The 23,602-nt window shown below is 36.7% G+C and overlaps 1 protein-coding gene across 1 annotated transcript in view; it reads right to left on the reverse strand.

Annotated features, from left to right (window-relative positions):
- LOC143237599 (Y+L amino acid transporter 2-like) overlaps window positions 1-20,051 on the reverse strand; it is a 37,646-nt gene extending 17,595 nt beyond the window's left edge. Inside the window, exons 1-3 of the mRNA XM_076477040.1 lie at window positions 19,933-20,051; window positions 7,142-7,773; window positions 1,306-1,431 (exon numbers count right to left, since the gene is read on the reverse strand). Coding sequence (XP_076333155.1) covers window positions 1,306-1,431; window positions 7,142-7,727 — 712 coding nt within the window. The 5' untranslated portion in view covers window positions 7,728-7,773; window positions 19,933-20,051. The remainder of the gene's footprint in view (window positions 1-1,305; window positions 1,432-7,141; window positions 7,774-19,932) is intronic.
- Between the last annotated feature and the right edge of the window lie 3,551 nt (window positions 20,052-23,602).

The raw sequence follows: 23,602 nt of genomic DNA on the forward strand, positions 1-23,602 counted from the left end.
AATAACATTAATAGTAAAATATTAACTTTCAAGTTTTGTTTAAAACATAAGATTACGATTCATAATCTTGTTCATATTAGAATATTTACCAACCAATATTATTGTTACCACGATATTCTAGAACATTAATTGTCAATTATAAACTGTCAAGTAATTTAAGGTTTGTGGAGATAGATATAATCAACTAACACCATTATTACAACCACATTACTGAACCCTAATTATCAGTTATAAGATATCAAGTAAGTTAAGGTTTGTGAAGATAGATATAATCAACTAACACCATTATTACAACCATATTATTGAACCCTAATTATCAGTTATAAACTGTCAAGTAATTTAAGGCTAGTAAGTAAGGGAAGAAAGATAGTTTTTTAAATCTTGCAATTCCTTGAATGAAAATAAATAAAATGCGTGTAAAACTGATGCTTATTTAGTATTAATATTAATTGTGTCCTAATTTAATGTAATATTCTAACTGGAGTTTAGAATAGTTCAGAATGGATAATTGTTTACACAAAGTTTCTAAAAATTGGACTTTAGTTTTAACTTAAACAGCTTTTAGTCGTAATTATAAACCCGTACGACATTAGTAGCAAAACTAAAACTCGGGTGCCCTTGTTTTCCATTTTCATTCTTTGATTGATGAGTTAAAATATTCATATTCTATTAAACTGAGCGTAAGAAATAATTTACAATGAATTTTAAAAGTCACGTAGAAAATCTTCACTAAAATCTAACAGATTTTTAACGGAGTTTTTTTTCTTGTTTTATGCACCTTCATTCAAATAAAAAAAATTGGGATTTTGTTTTTAAATTAAACTGATTTTTATTTAAATAAATATCTAATAACTTAATAATTAGTCTCTCTTTATCTAACCTGACCTAGCGTAACTTGGATGGGAAAGTAAATTTGAAATAGTTTTGGTGGTTAGGAAACGTAACAGGCGACATTGTGAGACTAATCGTGACATGATTGATCCATATCTGCGAGTTCGTTCGGCGTCGTAAGCATGAAAATAATGGTCTCTTCAAGCAAATATTTAATAATAATATTTCTGAATTTTCACATTAAATTTGTTACACTGTCACTAGATACTTTGTAATATTTCTTTTCATTTCTCCAAATTTTAATTTAACTTTCTGAAATAAACATAAAAATATATTCATTTTTTTTTAAATATCTGAACGCGGTGCACGAAACAGAAGAGACCTTTCTCAACGAAACATTTTAAGCCTAGAATTAGTTTTATAATCTGTCTCAAGCGAAGTGAGGTTGCATTCTTTTAGGCTTAAGAAACTTACCGCATCCGATGTGTACAAGTCCAGCTATAATGATCACAATCAAAGCGATTATTTTCGAAAATGTCAAACCGTCTTGAACTCGTGTAGCCCATCGTACATTGTAGCAGTTAATAAAAATGATTAAACCTAAGAAAAAGAAATTAAAACCAGACTCATTGCAATGTTCAAAATATACCTATTTACATTTAATCAAGATCCCTAACAGACAGCATGTAATAATGCTTTGTCGCTAATTATTATTCGTTTGTTATCAAAAATATTGATAAATTAATCAAAGGAATGTGTAAAAACTTTATTATATGTACAGGGTGTTCGGAAAGTCACTGTGCAGTTTTGTAATCATATTTTATTATATTTCAGATTTTGATCCCAATATGGTTTTAACAACTGAAGACCGTGTATGACTCGTCGAACACGTATTCCGAGAAGGTGGTAGATAAACAGATGTGGTGCGACAGTGATTTGCTGAAAAATTCCCAGATACACCTGTTCCACATCGCAATGCAATTCGTAACCTTGTTGATAAGTTTCGGGAAACAGGATCAGTGGATGATGTCAAACGCTGTGGAAGGCCAGAAAAGCTATCGGAGGAGAAACTGTGGGATATTTCTGACAGTGTGATGCAGAGTCCATCAAAATCATTACGAATGTTAGCACAGCAGCACGATATTGGTCTTAGAACCGCTCATAAGGCCGTCAGAAATAAATTAAAGTTCTTCCCATACAAAATAATGGCGGTACAAGAACTGGAAGCAACTGATAATGAAAAACGAATACGCTATTGCAGGTGGTTTAACCGATTTATCGAAGAGAATATAGTTAATGTGTTGGATGTGACCTTTTTCACCGACAAAGCATGGTTCCATCTCTCGGGTTACGTTAATTCACAAAATTCAAGATTGTGGTCATCCGATAATCCTCACAGTTTGCACGAAACACCCCTACATGATTTCAAGGTTGGTCTGTGGGTTGCGATTTCCAGACGTCAAATTGTTGGCTCTATTTTCTTTATGAACGCAATAAACAGCGAGCGCTATTGTTCGGAGATTCTTTACACCTTCATCGGTCAGATGACAAGTGATGAAATCGATTATTCATGGTTTCAACAGAATGGTGCTACTGCCCACACATCTCACAGATCTATGCGGTTATTAAAGGAATGTTTTGAAGACCGCATTATTTCCAAAGGCGTAAGGCCCTCACGCTCACCAGACTTTTTATCTATGGGGAGCAGCAAAATCTACAGTGTATCGAGATCGTCCGCACACGCTGGATGACTTGAAAGCAGCGATAACAGCATTCATTCAGTCTATTTCAAGCCAGCAACTGATAGCGGTGTTTAGAAACAAAATAAGAAGGATCCAGGCCTGTATTAATGACAACGGGGGTCACTTTCAACATTGTTTATAATTGTTATTCATATTTACCTCCTGTATTCTATATTGAAACATGTCTGTTAATAAATATATAAGTGAACAGTGACTTTCCGAACACCCTGTAGAACGTAATGTGTTTAGACATAAGTGCAAACAAAATTGTTTCTTTGTTTGTAGTTAAGCAAAAGGTTACACAATGGGATATGTGTGCTGTGACAACAATGGGTGTCGAAACCAGATGTATAGAGTTATAAGTCCACAGACTTGTCGTTATGCCACTGGCTAGCAAGAAAAATAAGTTCGTTCGCCAAGGTTATTGTAAAACCACCGGGAAACCCGAACTTGGGTTTAATTCTTTGGGGCCATTACTTGCTTGCTTTAAAATAACACTTTTAATTTCAAAAGTACACCGCGATAATCGATATCTGATTTTCAGCGTTCTAGACACTCGCTACTTATGTTTATACTGCAGGTCAGGCCAACTCAAACATTTGTGTTTATTATCATTTCCCATATTCAACGATACCCATGAGAAATTCGTCACGCTCTCTACACACATTCCTGCCATCTGGTGGAAATAACAATGATTATATAACTATTATTTTTCTGCCGAAATTTTTTAAACATATTTTGTTGTTGTTTTAGTGACCGTAAGTAGAACGAAAGCGATTTACAGTAACGGAAGTAACTATAACTCGTTTATATTGTAGTGGAAGTTAATACAACACATTAACTCGTTTATGTTGTAGTTGAAGGTAATACAACACACTTACTCGTTGTCAACTATTTACTTTATCAGACATCTCAACTGTTTACTTTATCAGAAATCTGTCAACTGTTTACCTTCATCAGATATCTCTCAACTATTTACTTTATTAGACATCTGTCAATTGTTTATCTCTATCAGACGTCTGTCAATTGTTTACCTTTATCAGACATCTGTCAACTGTTTATATTTATAAGACGTCTGTCAATTATTTACTTTATCAGACGTCTGTCATCTCTTTTGCTTTCAGGGTTTAATAAGTTTTTAAGAATCATTTAACGTCACAAAACACCAGTAGTTTATGTTATTGTTGATAAAAGGTTTTACGAAACATTATTTATTGAGTAAGATTACTAGTCGTCGTAAACGTGCTTATGCTAATGAGAAAAGTCATTGTTATTGAAATCATGCGTAACGTATCCCCCAATGGGACAACCGTAGGTTTACGGAATTCCAAGCTTAAAATTCGGGGTTAGATTCTCCACGGTGGACACATCAGACAACCCACCGTGTCTTTGGACTATCATAAATATGTAAGTGAACTACGTTTATCATGTTTCTGCTAAAACAGCAGACTCTCGATGATCTGTCCTGCTTTCAGTGATCTGTCCTGCTCAGAATGAATTACACAAAATGGGCTTTTTGTTTAAATGATTTTTTTCATGAAACAGATGTTTCGAATTTCATTTCTTTTCCACACATCTATTGCCTTGGGCCCACCCAGCCATAGCAAGTAAGTTAAGGTACTAGACCCGTAATCTAAGGGTCGCGGGTTCGTATCCCCTTCACACCAAATATGCTCGCCCTTTAAGCCAGGGGGCGATATAATGTGATGGTCAATCCCCTATTTGTTGGTAAAAGAAAAACTCAAGAATTGGCGGTGGGTGGTGATGACTAGCTGCATTCTCTCTAGTCTTACACTGCTAAATTAGGGATGGCTAGTTCAGATAGCCCTCGTGTAGCTTTGCGCGAAAATTCAAAACAAACGAACAAACTGTTGCCTTGTAGGAACTTAGGTTCCCTGAACTTTCATCATAAGTTTACATGGACTTTACGAAACAAACACGTGGTTTACGGTTTAAACACCGAAATCTGGCAAAGCTGTAAAAACAGTAAACTCACAAATTGTGATTTGAAAAATCTCTTAAACTGCATTTGTTTTGTTTTTTTCTCCAGATTCCTATTAATTTGTCAGTTGTGTTTTAAAATCAGAAGCGTGTAAAAGTAGCATTTCAGACACATCTTTTGTCTCCCACTGGCCACTACGTAAGGGGGCCTTTTCTCCAATACCAAAACTCGTTCCTTTTCTTACTGCTATCGCTCCCGGTAAAACTGAGAAAGTGAACGCTTAGCATCATATATTTGTTTGTATGTGTGTTGTCATGGTGCCAAACACGCACTTAAGAGGCTAAATATCTGTAGTAAAGAAACGTTTTCTCGTAAACATTCAATGACTTCGGCTTATATGACGCCGTAACATACGCTAATGGAATTTCCAAGTTAAACGTCTCCAGACGCCAACTTTCGAACTATAATTAACTCTATAGAGCTACTCAGATATCAGTTGTCGTTATAAGTCCAAAGCGGGATACTGTTTGCTGCATAATATAGCTTAATCTCGAGCCAAAACATCATAAATATTAAGCCTGACAATATTAGAATTATATAGCTGTTTAGGAAACGTCAGGTCTAAATACTTTCTCGTAAAATCTTTATTACTAAGTCTTTATTTGGACCGGAGATGGTGGCCTGTAAGTTAGCGTTTCTGACTATGGATCTGAGGATTCATGGTTGCAGCAGAAACCTAAAAATATAAAGCACTAAGTACCAGTTTCAGTCAAGTTAAGATTACGTAACTGACAGGTACGTTGTAAACAAGTTTTAACTTTAAAAGATTTTCTTTAAACATAATACACAGTTTCACCTCGGAAGAAACGCGCCACTTATTAGAGAAAAAACATACCACTGTAACTCAGAATATACCAGAAAAGTACCGTTGGCACAACATAGTATTCTACTCATAGCACTTGTCTGTTTGTTTTATGCAATCCAAAATGTAATTAAAAAGTACCATTGTAACAACATAGTATTCTACTCATAGCACTTATCTGTTTGTTTTCATGCAATCCGAAATGTAATTAAAAAGTACCATTGTAACAACATAGTATTCTACTCATAGCACTTGTCTGTTTGTTTTCATGCAATCCAAAATGTAATTAAAAAGTACCATTGTAACAACATAGTATTCTACTCATAGCACTTATCTGTTTGTTTTCATGCAATCCGAAATGTAATTAAAAAGTACCATTGTAACAACATAGTATTCTACTCATAGCACTTATCTGTTTGTTTTCATGCAATCCGAAATGTAATTAAAAAGTACCATTGTAACAACATAGTATTCTACTCATAGCACTTATCTGTTTGTTTTCATGCAATCCGAAATGTAATTAAAAAGTACCATTGTAACAACATAGTATTCTACTCATAGCACTTATCTGTTTGTTTTCATGCAATCCGAAATGTAATTAAAAAGTACCATTGTAACAACATAGTATTCTACTCATAGCACCTATCTGTTTGTTTTCATGCAATCCGAAATGTAATTAAAAAGTACCATTGTAACAACATAGCATTCTACTCATAGCACTTATCCGTTTGTTTTCATGCAATCCGAAATGTAATTAAAAAGTACCATTGTAACAACATAGTATTCTACTCATAGCACTTATCTGTTTGTTTTCATGCAATCCGAAATGTAATTAAAAAGTACCATTGTAACAACATAGTATTCTACTTGTCTTGTGTAACTGTATTCAACACGTGTGTAATGGAGTTCTTGTTTCTGAATGCGTTGATTTTCATACAATTTTAATCAAAGGTGTAGACTTTTGAAGCCCAAAAAATTATTACCAAACAATCAACTCTAAAAAATTTTCCCGTATTTTTATCAATTATAATTTTAGTTTTATAACACCTCTAGAAACTCATTTCTTTTTTTACAGTTCTTAAAGTTTCAGACTTTAAACAACATTGTTCGTTCAGTTGTTAAATGAATCAGAAAATAGAACAATACACAGAATAATGAATTTCCCCAAATTAAACTTCTTGTAAAGTCAAGTGTACCACGCAAGAAAAACAATTTTACAGGGGAGTTGCATTCCTACTTTTTAATTTGTGAAACTGATTTATATTACTTATCGGAACATTGAATCAAAAACGAGGACTCCAGAATAAGTCATAGACAAAACAGGACACGTAAACCTAGGACATGTACACTAAAGGAGACACGCATTCCGATTCTCACAAGAGCGTGTGTGTTTTCTTATAGCACAGCCATATCGGGCTATCTGCTGAGTTCACCGAGAGAATCAAACCCCTGATTTCAGCGTTGTAAATCTGTACCAGCGGGGGACTCTCACAAAGAGGTAACATTAGCTGTTAGAGTTAGAAATGTAAGAAAAGTGAACGAATACAGTTTTTAACTTATAATTTTTTAAATTAAGAAAACATTTGTCGGAAGGCTAATTCCGTGAAACGGAAGAGCATAGAAGCCCCACAGTTCGTTTAAAAGCAGGAGAACAGTCTAGAGCAAAAATGTGCTTCAGTTGATAAATATCACCCGGGTTGAGCGACAGAATTCTAGATTGATACAATAGAAGGATAGAAGAAGAAATGGGCTTTTAGTACTCACATATAACAGATGCTGCTATAAGTCTCACACAGTTGGCAGGCGGAGTGCAGTGAGGGTAGAAAGGCTCTAGAATGTAGTTCGCAAACGTAAGGGCTGCAATGGCGTTTCCTGTTGGCATGATAATAAGTAAAGCAACCCACAGGAACAGAAAGGCTGGTAATGGCCCAAAGGCGTCGTAGATGTATGCGTAGTCTCCTCCGGACCTCGGCAAAGTGGTTCCGAGTTCAGCATAGCACAAGGCCCCGACCATGGACAGTAACCCGCAAACCGTCCACACCACGAGCGACATACCAACTGAGTTCACTTCTTGAAGCACACCTCGCGGAGACACGAAAATCCCGGACCCGACGATGACTCCTACAATGATTCCCACTCCATTGAGAAGTCCAATTCTTTTCTTCAGTCTGACGCTTGAAAAGGACAGGCTATTTACTACCTTATCGTCCACTATGTGTATGGGCAATTTCTCTGGCACGTGGTTGACCGACATGGCTTCGAACGCCGGCATCCTGTTTACACTTTCACTCAGTAGGTGAGTCGTCTCATCACTACTGTCTCTTCTAACACCACGAGATCCCTGCATCATTCTCGCTGAGTAGCTTCAAAACGACACCAGCGCCTCCACACTAGAACTAAGATAAACAAAATGAGATATCGATATAATTTAGTTCGTTATATGCAGTTGAAACTGTGTGATAGAACATGATGTATATGTCTAAATATTTGTTTCTTCTAACTCGTATGCTACTTTGCTGTAGTTTATGAGAAGTGGTAAAAGTTATTTTAGAAGGAATGTTTTCTTTGTTTAGTGGTAACTCACGATGACATCTTGACCATGTTGAGGAAATTATGAATGTTAGAAAAGTTTATATATTTGTGGTTCTGTATGCAAAATTTCAGCATAAAATGTGTCGAGAAAGGTATTTGAAAAATCAATATATATTCTATGACCCTTCCTATGCATAGATTCAACAACGTAAATCAGGACAATGATTGTGGAGTTTATGAAGATCTTTTACAGTTGCGGCTTCAATTATATCGGAGAAACAAGTTAAAAAAATTGAAATTTTGGACATAAAATGCCATCAAAGTGTTAACAACAGCCAGCCAAGCATGGCCGTATTATTAAAACGCTCAACTCGTAATCTGAGTGTTGAGGGTTCGAATCCCCGTAATATCAAAACATGCTTGCTCTTTCAGAGTCAGTCTTACTGTATGTTGGTAAAAAAGGAACTCAACAGTTGGCGGTGGGTAGTGGTGACTAGCTGCCTTCCCTCTAGTCTTACGCTGCCAAATTAGGGACAGCTAACGCAGATAGCCCTTGTGTAGCACTGTGGGAAATTCAAACTAAACGTGGTGAAACATGTGACAAATCTTCACATAACATTAATCAGGAGGAGGTTCAAATACTTAAAGAAGTTAATCTAAAAATTAATTAAACACGAAAGAATATCTTAAAATATTCAAACATGAAATTATTTTTATTAGTGATTTACATCCCAGTCCCACAGAAGTGAAACTTTGGAAATATATTCATAGGTAGCGCTGTATAATATGCAAATTATACACGTGCACTTGTTGGTATAAAGATAAAATACCCCATGTATCTTCTGGTCTCCCAAAGGATGGTGAACTTTTTCACACTAAAACATGTGGAGGTTTAGTTCTATATCTTATTTTAACGTATAAAATAATTTTTTGTGCATTTCCAAACGTTGAATGTTTTTATTTAGTTCATCTTTTAAATTTGTCTCCTACACTTTTATAAATTAATTTTCACTTTTTCTGTGATAGTTGTAATACTGTTTGGAACTAATCTTTCGTTCAAGTCGTTATGAGATATTTTACTTTGTGGTTGAACTAACACATGCTCTGTGATCAAGCGTTTGTTTCGTCTTTCGTTTTGATGAATGTTTCATTTCTGATCGAAACTTTCGTGAAACTTCAAATCAGTAAACTGATAACTGACTTTATTTATAGCGAAATATGACTGAGTTACTGTGTGTATCGTTGAATCATTTTAGCGCAACTTTTGTCTATGGATAGCTCTTGAAACGTGTGTATCAGAACAACTTTTCAACCACTAGGTGCTGAAAACACTTATAAAAGTGAAATTATCCAATTTTCTTTTTCTGGAACTTGTTTCATGCTCGCAGTTCCTATAAAATATATTTCAGATCATCCAGAAACTATTGAGAAGATTTGTTTATAGTTAAGCATAAATTTGTACAAAGGGCTATCCGTGCTCTGCTAACCAACGGTATCGAAACCCGGTTTCTAGCGTTGTAAGTACTCAAACGTGTTCCATTATGGGGCCTTATTGAGAGGAGGCACGTGAACTGTGCGATATCACATGTATACATGTACCACATAACTTATCTGTCCCATTCTTGTAGTGTCATCTAGCGACAGTCATGTAAAACTACTATTTTCCAACAGGCTTGGTTTGGTTTGTTTTGAATTTTCTGCAAAGCTACACGAGGGCTATCTGCACTAGCCGTACCTAATTTAGCAGCGTAAGACTAGAGAGAAGGCAACTAATCATCAACACCCACCGCCAAATCTTGAACTACTATTTTACCAACGAATAATAGGATTTACCGTCACATTATAATGGCCCCAAGGCTAAAAGGGCGAGCATATTTGGCGTGTGTTCCAACAGGCAGAACATAAAATATCTTATTTTAATAACGTTATCAAGCACTAGTTATACTAGACTCGAGTAGCCTTGCATGAAAAACGAACAATCCCAGTCGGTATTCTTAAGTAAGATATACATGTATATAAACAAAGATTCATAAACCATCTTCCCGGTACAAGAATACCATGATAATGAATCAGAAGATGCGTATTTCAGAAAAGTAACTTCAATCACTCATTTGTATGTGAAATTCACCGTTCCTAGGGTTTGAGATAATGACACAATCTTTTTTTTTTTTATATTACCTCTTTCCCAAACAAAGTTGGCCAGGTAGTTAAAGCGCTGGAACTCGTGAACTGCGAGTCGTAGGTTCGAATTCTCCTTGCACCAAAGACGTTTGTACTTTCAGACGTGAGGACGTTATAATGTGATGGCTAATTTTACTATCCGTTTGTAAAAGAGTAAAAAAATAGGTGAAAGGGTAGTGATACCAAGCTGCCTTCCCTCTAGTCTTACACTGCTAAATTAGGGACGGCTGATAGTCTTCGTGCAGCGTTGAGCGAAATTCAAACTAAACCTTAGAGAATGTGAGATTATTCATTTCTGCCAGTGACACTGCACTGATATCACTCAAAATTGCGACCTTCAACTGAGATAGTGGTGGGGTTTTAATGTTTGGAAGATTTCAACAACAAAAATAAGAAAGAGAAAAAGATGGAGTGTTAAATAAATGACCCGTCACATATTAACAGTGTCATCTAGTGACAGTAAAGTAAATATACCATTTTCCAAAAGACAAAAAAAGAACCTCATAATTCATTTGTTGTAATGTTATTAAGCAATAATAGAGTAAGATTTAAAAGTCCTATAAATATGCTAATTTAAAGTTAACGTTATCTCTATTAAAACCACATTTTAAGGCTTAAGAATTACGAGCTTGACCATCTGCAAAGGAACAAAATCATGAAATATTCTTCTTATTGCGTGTGCATAAATAAAGTAGGTGTTTCTCCCAAACTTTTGACAGTTTATGTTTGTCTATGATGATCTAAAAAAGATCAGTTAGATCAATTTTAACAAGATGAAAAGAACCAATAATTATTATTGTATTGATATCTTTTTAAATTTGTAGTACGTATTTTTTCTGCTAGGTGGTAATGTTTCAAAGTATGTTATGTCTAACAGTCAAGTTTACACACTGTGTAACAGTAAGGTTCACACACCGTGTAACAGTCAAATTCACCTACTGAGTAACAGCAAATCTGTGCACTGTGTGACAGCCAAATATACGCAATGTGTAACAGTCAAATCCATACACTATGCAACAGTCAAATCCACGCACTGTGGAATAGTTAAATCTATACATTATGTTATAACCAAATCCAAGCACTGTGTAACAGATAAATCTATACATCATGTAACTGCCAAATCCACACTTTGTGTAACATCTGTCTCACCAGTCTATCAGTCAAAAATAAACGACTGAAACAGATAGCCTTTGAGCAGCTTTACGCAAATATTCGTACCAAGCATGTACAGTTTTTTTGGTAACTCTATCTATCAAAAAGAAGAATCTTTCCACACCATCGTTCACAGTTCAAGAAATGTCTTTGCTTCGTAAAAACATTGAAGTATTAAAGAAGATGAAAACAAATAAAAAAATCGATCTGATTTCGCCGTCTCTGCAGAATAAATTAATGTTAAAATGGGGTTGTAGTGTTTTTTGTTTTTCTGATAAGAACATAATTTATACTCTACACTGATCGCACCAGCATTCAATAGATCTTACACCTAAGCTCTTGAGCTACGTTCATTAGACTGATTCTATATTTCGCACTATTTAAGTGCAAAATGACGTAAAAACGCCATCCGCCATGGACGCCATACGGTCAGATAAGAGTATCGCAACAGTTGGCGGCAGGAGATATTGCTAAGCTACTTTCTCTCCAGTCTTCCTGTTCAAAGCCCTTCAGTCGCTCAGCAATAATTCTATAGTATTATGGTAGTAGAAAATGGGGCTCGATATTTGTAGTGGGCAGAACACAGATAGCCGATTGTGTAGCTTTGTCTTTACTAAACCAAAACCTCTCCAGAATTAGGGTCAGTTATGTGCATATAACCCTAAGTTAGCCTTGTGTAGAGATTCTGCATACGACAACAACAACTGAAAATAAAGACGTAATTCTTTCTCTGCTTAGAACATTGAAAACAGATTGTAGAATTTTGTTCTCACTATGAAAATAACTCTTGATGATAGAGTAAAATTAACCAACAAGTAAAGTTAACCAAATAATGTTAAACAAGAAGTAAAGTTAACCAAGTAAAGTTAAACAAGAAGAAAATTTAACCAAGTAAACTTAACCAAGAAGTAAATTTAACCAAGTAAAGTTAACCAAGAAGTAAAGTTAACCAGTGACATCGTGATGTCTTAATTTTATTTATTTAATTTTAACCACCAAAACCGGCATGGCCAGATGGTTAATGTGCTCGACTCCTAATCAGAGGATCGCGGGTTTGAATTTCCGTCATACCAACCATGCCCCCCCTTTCAGCCATGGGGGCGTTACAATCCTACTGTTCGTTGATAAAAAAGAAGTTCAAGAGCTGGTGGTGATGACTAGCTGCCTTCCCTCTAGTCTTACACTGCTAAATTAGGGACGGCTTACACAGATAGCCCTCGTGTAGCTTTGTGCGAAATTCCAAACAAACTAAACCCTCGGTCGTATAAATGGTCCACATTTACTGAAAGTTGCACCTGATACCTCGCTTCCATAGTGAATGGAAAGGATTCCAATTTTAAAACGAATGGCACACAGTGAGGGACATGAACTATGTTATATAATATAACCAACAGCGAAATTAAAAAAAAATCTTGCTACTGTCGATCATTTTCTATTCCCTGTATGAATTTTTTCTTCCAACTTACAGTATACTTTCAGTTTTGCATTTCATATTAAAATTCAGTTAGTGAAACTGCAAAATTTATGGTGTTCTGGTTATTTGTGTACCTGTTTGAGTCACCATGTTCATCACATGTGCTACAAATTTTCCAATTAGAAAGAAATTATGTATTATAAGATATGCTTCACATAGTAACAGTTTGTTTTTGTTGTTTTTTAATATCGCGTAAAGCTACTCGAAGGCTATCTGCGTTAGCCGTCCCTAATTTAGCAGTGCAAGACTAGAGTGAAGGCAGCTAATCATCACCACCCATCGCCAACTCTTGGACTACTCTTTTACCAAATAATAGTGGGATTAACCGTTACATTATAAGGCCCCCACTGCTGAAAGGGCGAGCGTGTTTGGTGTCATAATAACAGTAATCTTTTCTTCTGGAAATTCAGGTGATGGCCTAAGGGTATAACATCTTCACAACGAGACTTGTCTTTGTTAGTTAAACAGCGCGTGCGTGTTTGAAGGAAAAGAGTAAATATACAATCTTGTGTTTCTCTCGTGAAAGACTGGGATAATTCGAAATTATGTTCTTTAACCTGTTGACTGCCAAGTATTTCAGCTGCTACGGCAACTTCAAACCAAACTCAAAACACAACTCTTATGCTTCTTCATTTTGTAACTATTTTCGTGAAGCCCATTTCGATCGAAAGTAAAACAATTTGCAAGTACGTCAAATGCATGTATGGTGCTGACATCTAGCGTTGAAGTTAGGTATTATTGAGAACGAATTAACTCGTCCGTGGCACTGTGTTACCGATCGGCTTGGACGAGTTATCTCATCTACGACACTGAACAGGTTAATTAAAACCTCTCAACAAAAGCGCGCCATTTGGGAGAGAGGAGATAAAAGTAAGGGAAACTAATCGTTTAACGTCATATTTAATAATACTGCACATCTTCTGTAGATGGCTTTTCTATCCGCTGACGTAGTGAGGAAACGTTTTGTTATTCATGTTGTTGTTGTTTTTTGTTATTTGATAATATGATAACCGCAAAGATGTAAGAACCATCACCCGTCGGACAAAGTTTGAGAGGTACTACTGCAAATACAACGTTTCTTGCGACAGGTTACTAGCAGGCTTTTATTAAGAATACTGGATATAGCATTTTATTAGTCGCTTAACAGCCTCTTGTGTGATATACGTACCATCTTGAGGTTATTCAATCATCGCTTGCTGTCCATTACACATTTACCACACGGACTTTGACTTTGATTATAGAACCCGTAGGAACTGTTACTATTTATATACAGTAGATAGCTCAGAATGTCCGTCCTTGAAGACTGTGGTGAGTTTGTCAGAATAAAGGTAGAAACTGTTTCTAGTGCTTCAATAATGACAATAATATTTAATACAAGAGGAAATGTTCAGTCAGCCATGACTGTAATTAGATCTCAAATCAATCAAGAGATGGAATTATGAAATAAAAGTTTCTACTTGAAAAGAAAGAAAAACAAAACAAAAAACTCTCAGTCATTTTACAAGCCAATATGCCGCGGCTACAATTTTGGGGAAGAACATTCGTGTTAATAATAACACTGCGCTGTCATGTGACTTATTAATTAATTTACAGTGACGTGTAACAGTAGTGACGACAAGTTAATTAATTTTGATTGTCTTTACCAACATTTGTCACCCGTCCCCTCTCAAATAAGTGATCCCAATGCTATTTCCGGTATCTGTAAATTTTGACAAGAAAGTTAAACGCCCAAGTATGAGATCAGCCACGTGGAGTAGATGTAGTTACAAACACTGCTATATTCAAATGTTAATAGGTACGTTGAAAGCCAATGGATGTAGGATAGGAGAAAGTGGGTGTCAGAATGACACGAGCAGAGGCGAAAACTTTCTACGTATATTAACATGCTAATAACACTGCAAGCAGAACCTCCTTCACCCACAGTTACTTAGCCAAACAATCTAGGCGTGAAGTATATATGGATGAAAACCAACAACCAATAACTTGAAAAAACAGAAAGTCGTTGGCTGGATTTAGAGACAAGATATTTGGTTCTTCTGTTCTGCGAAGAAAAATTTGCTATATTTGGTTGGTTATGTTTTTGAATTTCGCGCCAAGCTACACGAGGGTTATCTGCGTTAGTCGTCCTTAATTTAGCAGTGTAAGACTAGATGGAAGGCAGCTAGTGATCACAACTATTTATCAACTGTTGGAGTATTTTTTAACCAACGAAAAGGGAGATTGACCATCATGTTATAACACTCCCACAGGAGAATGAGCGAGCATGTTTTGTGTGAGAAATTCAAACCCGCGAGCCTCGGATCGCGAGTCGAGTGCCCTAATCATCTGGCCATGCCGGGCACGCTATCTTTGGTTAAGTAGGGTTTGTTTGAATATATAATAACAAAATTATCTCTCCCCCTACCTTAAATAAAATTTCAACTTAGGGTTCACTTTTAATTTCTATGTGATGGTACGAAAAATTGTTTGTCTGTTTGTTGTTAAGCGTGAAGCCACACAATGAGCAATCTGTACTGTGCCCATCACAGGTATCTAAATCTGATTTTTAGCGCTATTATCCTTCAGACGTATTGTTGAGTCACAATGGGCTTAAAGTTGCGATTGATTTTCACACTATAATGCCCTCACGGCTGAGAGGATAAGCATGTTTGATGATATGATTAGAACTCGCGAGACCTTCAAATTGCTAGTTGATCAGGTGAGAAAAAACAAGTACAAAAAGTTCACAGTATTTTTATGTATTTTTTTTTTATAAATTTCAACTTTTATTTTCTTTGACTCCTGAGTTCCCTGTTCCAAATGGCATTTCTTCATTGAGAGCTTTTAATACTCGTCTGTTTGTTATCACGAGAAGAAAAACAAACTACACTGTGAGTCATTTGTGCTGTGTCCGATGTTTTTGTTTTTTTGGCGTCAAAAGTCTCGTGACTTACTACTAAGCCACTAGAGGGCAGCTTTCAACATATTTAAACAAAATGAATTATTGCTACACCAGTGTTTTATTTATTGTTTTATTTCCTTCTTTTATATTCGTGGTAGTGCGGTACACAGAGAACAACATGTCAATCTTCAACGGTTCTGTCTCTGGACTTACAACCCTAGCAATTAGGTTTCGATACCCCTGATGGGCAGAGCCCATTCTATAGCCCAGTATGCCCAGGTAGTTAAGGCGCTCGACTCGTATTCCGAGGGTCACACCCAACATGCTTGCCCTTTCAGCCATGGGGCATTATAATGTGACGGTCAATCCCACTATTCGTTGGTAAAAGAGTAGCCCAAAAGTTGTTGGTAGGTGGTGATGCCCGACTGCCTTCCCTCTAGTCTTGCGCTGCTAAATTAGGGACGGCTAACGCAGATAGCCCTCGGGTAACCTTGAGCGAAATAAAAAAAAACAAATAAATAAAACATTGTGCAGTTCTGTGCTCAACTTCAAACAAACAAATCTACCAGTTTTAAATTTTCTAATTTTTATCACATGGAAGCTAATAAAATTTGCGATATGTTTTCAAGATTCCAAAACTAGATGAAAACTCAACTGATAAACAATAAGCACCCACAAGGAGCGTTTGAGTTCAGTTTGTAAACGAACTGAATTAGTGGTTACTACCGTGGGAAAGAACGTATCTCGGGAAGTCTATTGTTTGTCCAGTGATTGGGCATAGTCCGTTGATAACGGGTAGAAGAGACACAAACAGGCCTTGCATGGCCTTGTGTCTAAAACACTCGACTCATAATCCGCTGGTCGCAGATTCGAATTCCGCAACCGAACATGTTCGTCCTTTCAGACGTGGGGAGCGTTATAATCTTTCGATCAATCCCATTGGTCAAGAGTAAAGAGTAGCCCGTACATAGTTTGGAGACAGGTAGCCTTCTCTCCGTTATATTATTTTTAAATTGGAGACATCTAGTTTAGAAAACCTTGAAGTACGATATATTTTTCACAAATTTCTAAATTTGACACCCAAACTTAAAGTAATTTTTGATGCTGTTACTATCAGATATTTGTGTAATGTCAACTGACAAAAACAACAACAACATTCAAACTAGTTTTTACCATTATATTCAGTTCTTACTGTACTGACAGTGGTGTGATCCTACGAGGGTGTTCACATTTCACGTACAGGAGGAGAGATTATTTTTCGTGTTGCTTTTCTTATAGATTTCAATACGGATCGACGTTATCTCTGATATAAAACGCTTCATATCAGTTGAAGTTTATATCATTAGATGAAAGTTTAAAATATATCTTTAACTGTGATGAAACATAATTTGGAAAGCAATACGTTTTACTTGTGGTAAATACTAGTGATATACTAAACGTAAGGCAATCACTGAGCACTACCCACCAAACACTCTTTGGCTAATCTGTTATCAACGAAATGTGTGATTGACTGACACATCTAACGTCCCCACGGCTGAAAAGGCGAGTGTTTGCAATGACAAGGATTTGAACCTGCGACCCAAAGTTTGTGGGTAGGCGCTCTAACCACTAGGCCTAACATAATTTCTTACTAGCTATGTTCATTAATAATCGTGTATGATTAGTTCCGATCTGAGTAAGTAACTTGTTAATTAATCAATACAGTCGCCATATTACATTATGAATTTAACAATTACCTTCTCTAAAGGAGAGGTTTGTGTGGAAGATTGTGACAGTCTTTCATTTATAAATTTAGTACCACATTATTGTGTACCGACAAACACGAGTGTTTAAAGTTTTGGGAGTCAACTCATAAACGTTTAAGATCGTATGAGCTATTTTTTTTACTTTATTTTTACATATTCTCCCCCTCCCCACCACTGGCATAGTGATATGTCTGTGGACTTACAACATTAGAAACGTGTTTCAATACCCGTGATGGGCATAGCACAGGCACCCCATTGTGTAGATATGTGCTTAATTACAAAGAACCATTATGCAACCCTTATATGAGTTCAGAACTAAAATACAATTGTGAAGAGTTTTACATATGACTGATGTGAGTCTACCATCAGCAGGAATTCAACATTTTCTTTTTTTCTCTGAAACAACATAATCAAACATATTCTTAGATAGGTTCAGGAGCTCTGGCCCATGGGCATGTCCCCACCAAACATATTCTTAGATAAGTTCAGGAGCTCTGGCCCATGGGCATTTCCCTACCAAACATATTTTTAGATAAGTTCAGAAGCTCTGGCCCATGGGCATGTCCCCACCAAACATATTCTTAGATAAGTTCAGAAGCTCTGGCCCATGGGCATGTCCCCACCAAACATATTCTTAGATAAGTTCAGAAGCTCTGGCCCATGGGCATGTCCCCACCAAACATATTCTTAGATAAGTTCAGAAGCTCTGGCCCATGGGCATGTCCCCATCAAACATATTCTTAGATAAGTTCAGAAGCTCTGGCCCATGGGCATTTCCCTACCAAACATATTTTTAGATAAGTTCAGAAGCTCTGGCCCATGGGCATGTCCCCACCAAACATATTTTTAGATAAGTTCAGAAGCTCTGGCCCATGGGCATGTCCCCACCAAACATATTTTTAGATAAGTTCAGAAGCTCTGGCCCATGGGCATGTCCCCACCAAACATATTCTTAGATAAGTTCAGAAGCTCTGGCCCATGGGCATGTCCCCACCAAACATATTCTTAGATAAGTTCAGGAGCTCTGGCCCATGGGCACGACACCACCAAACATATTCTTAGATAGATTCAGGAGCTCTGGCCCATGGGCACGACACCACCAAACATATTCTTAGATAGGTTCAGGAGCTCTGGCCCATGGGCACGACACCACCAAACATATTCTTAGATAGATTCAGGAGCTCTGGCCCATGGGCACGACACCACCAAACATATTCTTAGATAGGTTCAGGAGCTCTGGCCCATGGGCACGACACCACCAAACATATTCTTAGATAGATTCAAGAGCTTTAACCTATGGGCACGATACCATGAAACATCCTCTTAGATAAATTCAGGAGCTCTGGCTCATGGTCACGACACCATCAAATATATTCTTAGATAGGGTCAGAAGCTCTGGCCCATACTCACGAAAGTTTTCGACATTTCAGAATGATATTACTCGTGGTTTATTGTTCTAATTTCTTGTAGCTGTAGAGTACTATCAAATAGATGTTTGTTTGTTTTGAATTTCGCACAAAGCTACTCGAGGGCTATCTGTGCTAGCCGTCCCTAATTTAGCAGTGTAAGACTAGAGGGAAGGCAGCTAGTCATCACCACCCACCGCCAACTCTTGGGCTACTCTTTTACCAACGAATAGTGGGATTGACCGTCACATTATAACGCCCCACGACTTAAAGGGCGAGCATGTTTGGCGTGACGGGGATGCGAACCCGCGACCCTCAGATTACGAGTCGCACGCCTTAACACGATGGACCATGCCGGGCCACTATCAAATAGAATTGTGGCATAAGTCCCATGCCAACACATAGTGCTGCCTCTGCTTTTATATATTAGAATTCTTTCTTTGAGTTTTTTGTTAAATCGAGCGACCAGCAGAAATCACTAGCCAAGGAACAGGAAACGAATCAATAATTCAGTAAAAAAAACTTTAAGTTCGATCAAACTGACGTAAAGTTGATTTTGTTAAGCCTAAGGACTGAGTTTTTGACTATACATTAAATTACTAATTATGTGGTGTTACATAGATTACATAACAATAATAAAAAACAGTAATGGAATAGTCGAGGCCCAGACGGCCATATCCCACTATTCGATTAGAGTAGCCCGACTATTGGAGTCGGTGAATGTAGTTTAGCCTGTTAATTCAAAAGGAGGATAGCTTTGGTAACCTTTGTGAATTTATGCTTGAAAATGTTTAGTTTATCGCAAAGCGCAAAGTTACTCAATGGTCTATTTGTGCTCTTTCTACCCACGAATATCAAAACCAGATCTGTAGCTTTATATGCTTTGAAATGTGCCGCTGAGCCACCTAGGAGGAGGGGGAACAAACTATACAAAACGTAAAACTTTAAAGCTTACATTTACGGTAGTCACGAGTCTTTTCCTGCTTTGTATTATGTTAGCGCATGAAGTTTTTTTAACGCCTATTTTCTGTCGTTTTTTTCTCTCTGTTGCTGCATACACACAAACTTACATACACACATATACCCCTTCACAAAACTCAGTAATTCTAGACTTCTTAAACAATATGTTTGATAATTTGTAATTCACTTGTGTCAAATTTTACTCAATTTTAAACTGTACTCACCTTTTTCTTTAAAGTTCGAAACGCTTTATCTGGAACTCGTTTAATCAGTCCAGTTTCTCATCACCCACTATTCAAATTCCTTGAAGCCTCCAAGTCACACGGCGTAAATTATATCATACACGTATGTGATGCGAACCTCCCATGCTTTACGAGAGAAGCGAATAGACCAATCAAACGATAACAACGAGTCATGTGAGCAGAATGGAAAAATGTGAGCATGACATGACCTTCTGGTTTATTCTTTTGGAATCCATTGAAAGAAAATAGTGTGTTTTCTCTTAGCAAAGCCACATCGGGCTATCTACTGAACCCACCGAGGGGAATCCAACCCCTGATTTTAGCATTGTAAACCTGTAGGCTTACCGCTGTACTAGCGAGATGCTTGAAAGAAAGTCAGTAATAATAAAACTTTACACAGCAATATCAAAATAGACATGTATTTATCCAGATTGTATGAAAATAGAACAATATCGTTTTGTATACATATTATATAAATTTTGCGAAATATTAAGTTTTCTTTCATTCCGTTTGTTTAGCTCGGCAGTGGCACAGCGGAATGTCTGCGGACTTACAATAATAGAAACCAGGTTTCGATACTCGTGGTGGGCAGAGCACAGCTAGCCCATTGTGTAGCTTTGTGCTTAATTCCAAACAAACCTGGCCCGGCATGGCCAGATGGGTTAAAGAGTTCGACTCGTAATCCGAGGTTCGCAGGTTCGTATCCCAGTCGCACCAAACATGCTCGTCCTCTTAGGTGTGGGGTCGTTATAATGTAACAGTCAATCCCAATGTTCATTGGTAAAAGAGTAGCCCAAGAGTTGAAGGTGGGTCGTGATAACTAGCTGCCTTTCCTTTGGTCTTACACTGCTAAATTAGGGACGCTAGCGCAGATAGCCCTCGTGTAGCTTTGCGCGAAATTAAAAAACAAATAAACAAAGAAACCAAACAAACCGTTTTTTCCCTGGTGGGACAGTGGTAAATTTTTGACTTACAACACTAGAAGCTAGGCTTCGATTATCTGCAGCGGGTACAATAGGTAGCCTTATATGGCTTTGTTCTAAAACGAGCAAATAAATATTCCCGTTTAGTTTTTACGTGGTTAGCGTGAGATCATGTAACATTCAAAATAGAGGTTTGATACCTGTGCTTGAAGCTAAATTACTTCTTATATTGCGAAAATATTTTTGCTTTACATCAGCCTTTGAAGAAAATTGTGTCAAATAACAATGAATGAGACTTAGGTGGCCAAATCAATTAATGTGTGAGATAATGCAACGTGTTTTCCTCTCCTTGATACTCCACAGAAAGACACAATGTACACATATTGACAAACTACAGAAGTATAATAGTAACTTATAAAGTTGAACTTAAGCTCACACCGTTCGCCGGAGGGTTATCGGTTAGTGTACGGACTTGTAGCGCCAAAATCCAAGGTTCAATTACTCGCAGTAGACAGAGCTCAAATAGCCTACTGTTTAATTTTTAAGTCAAGCAACAGCAGCTGTCTCCTAGTTTCCTACCACACAGCTTGTAAAAAATAGTCTAATAACAAATGCCTGCACATTTAAACTTCATGACAGTTGTTTTGGTTTTAATAACATTTTCCATAATTCAGCTACCTATATTTCTAAAATAATAATATTATTTTTTCTATTGCTCAAGTTTTTGTTACAAATCGAGAAAAAACAACTGTTACTTAGTCAAATTATAATTTCATTTATCACAATAAGTTTTTTTTTTGTTATTATATTTGCTACATTTGGGTTCCACAATGATTTATAAGACTCTAACGTCGCGATTGATCAAGAGAAATCTATAATCAATGGTTGTCAATATTTTAAACATAACCAAATGTCACCCGATTTCAGTGCAATATGATTCACTTATGTAAAAGTACATATGAAATTTTTGAAAAATCTGTACCAGTTGGAGAAAAATAAATATTAGTTTCGGATTCAAGATTTAGGGATTGGAGAAGCACATGTAAAAAAATTTCGAGACAATAAAAACATCGCAGGTCTGTGAGTTCGAATCTCACGCTAAAGAAGGTTGTGTGTACTATATAAAAAAGGATTTTGAATATGCAGATCAGCAAATCACATATCAACCAAAAGCTGATATGGGTCGCGATGAAATGGGATGTATCAGAACTACATTTTTTTTACATCGCTTGGGGTTATGTAGGTAGTGTGATCTGACCGAAAATTGATTATTTTGGGGAAAGGTATGCAGTAGCTCTTTTCTACAGAAAATATTCCATACATTCAGAACATAAATAATCTTAAAAACGAGCATATTTTTTGAAAAACAAAGGAAAATGGATTAACTTGGGGTACTAAAACTATCAAGAAAGAGAACGACATTAGTCTGCTCCCAACTGTGGTATGCACAGTGTAGTGTTTTGTAAGAAAGACAGTGACAAAAGCCATCCACGTGTCTCATGTAACAGTAGATAACATAATGAAAAAGATTTCACCTTGAACTTCAACACAAGACGAATATACAACAGTTGTTTTTACGACATATCCGCTCAACCGTTAAAAACCTCAAGCAACTGGAGAACTAAAAAGCTGTTAACGCTATTTTTTACAAAGACAAACAGATCAAGTCATCCAGACTGGAATGTTGAAGTTAATATCGGAAAATCGTCTTCTTCGCACACTAGATGGAAGAAAGAAGGCCATCAAGGAGGAGTGGTGAGCTTTGGACATAACAGTCTTACAACTGAACTTTTTGCAACGAAACATACGCTATAGGGCTATTGTTGAGATGCACGATTGTCAGAAATAATATGATCGGATGTGACAACATAGATTGTAACCACGTGATGACTACAAAATAATTTTAAACGCAACTACTCAACCTCTGTGCACACCACGTGACTAATATGAAATAACACTCGTGACCTAGTGACTTGAGTTTTAAAGCTGGTGTTTTTTGTTAAGTAAAAGTCTGATCTCTTCTTCCCTCGCATTACACACCACGTGACTAAAAACATGTACAGTAGTTTAACAGCACGAGTTTCACGCTTCTTATCACGTGATCAGTCAAGTTGTTAATTTATAAAACATCAGAAAAACAGTTCTAATATTCTTATTCCAATTAACATATTTGTAGTAGTTTTATTACTGGCTAAACGTGTGGCAATGAAAGAATATTATAAGCTAAACAACATTATTTATCAAAGAATTGCTGTTTGGATAATTTGTCCATTGTATGTATTCACCAAGTAAGTTCATTAATATGTTTAAATGACTGGTTTGTTTTGAATTTCACGCAAAGCCACACAAGGGCTGTCTGTGCTAGCCGTTCCTAATCTAACAGTGTAAGACTAAAGGGAAGGCAGCTAGTCATCACCAACCGCCGCCAACTCTTGGGCTACTCTTTTACCAACGAATAGTGGGACTGACCGTCACATTACAACGCCCCCACACCTAAGAGAACGAGCATGTTTGGTGTAGCAGGGATTCGAACCAGCGACCCTCAAATTACGAGTCGAGGGGTTTAAATGATAACAAGACTTTGACGCTAGGAATTCTATTTTAATTTAAAAAATATTTATAAAAAAACACCTTTAGTTTTTTTCAATGTTTATGTTATTTTATTTTTACAGAATGTTTCTCGTATTATGTTTATGTTCTGCCCAAACATATTTGTTCGTTAAAGTAAA

The sequence above is a fragment of the Tachypleus tridentatus genome, chromosome 13 (genome assembly GCF_004210375.1).
Source record: "Tachypleus tridentatus isolate NWPU-2018 chromosome 13, ASM421037v1, whole genome shotgun sequence".
NCBI lineage: Eukaryota > Metazoa > Arthropoda > Merostomata > Xiphosura > Limulidae > Tachypleus > Tachypleus tridentatus.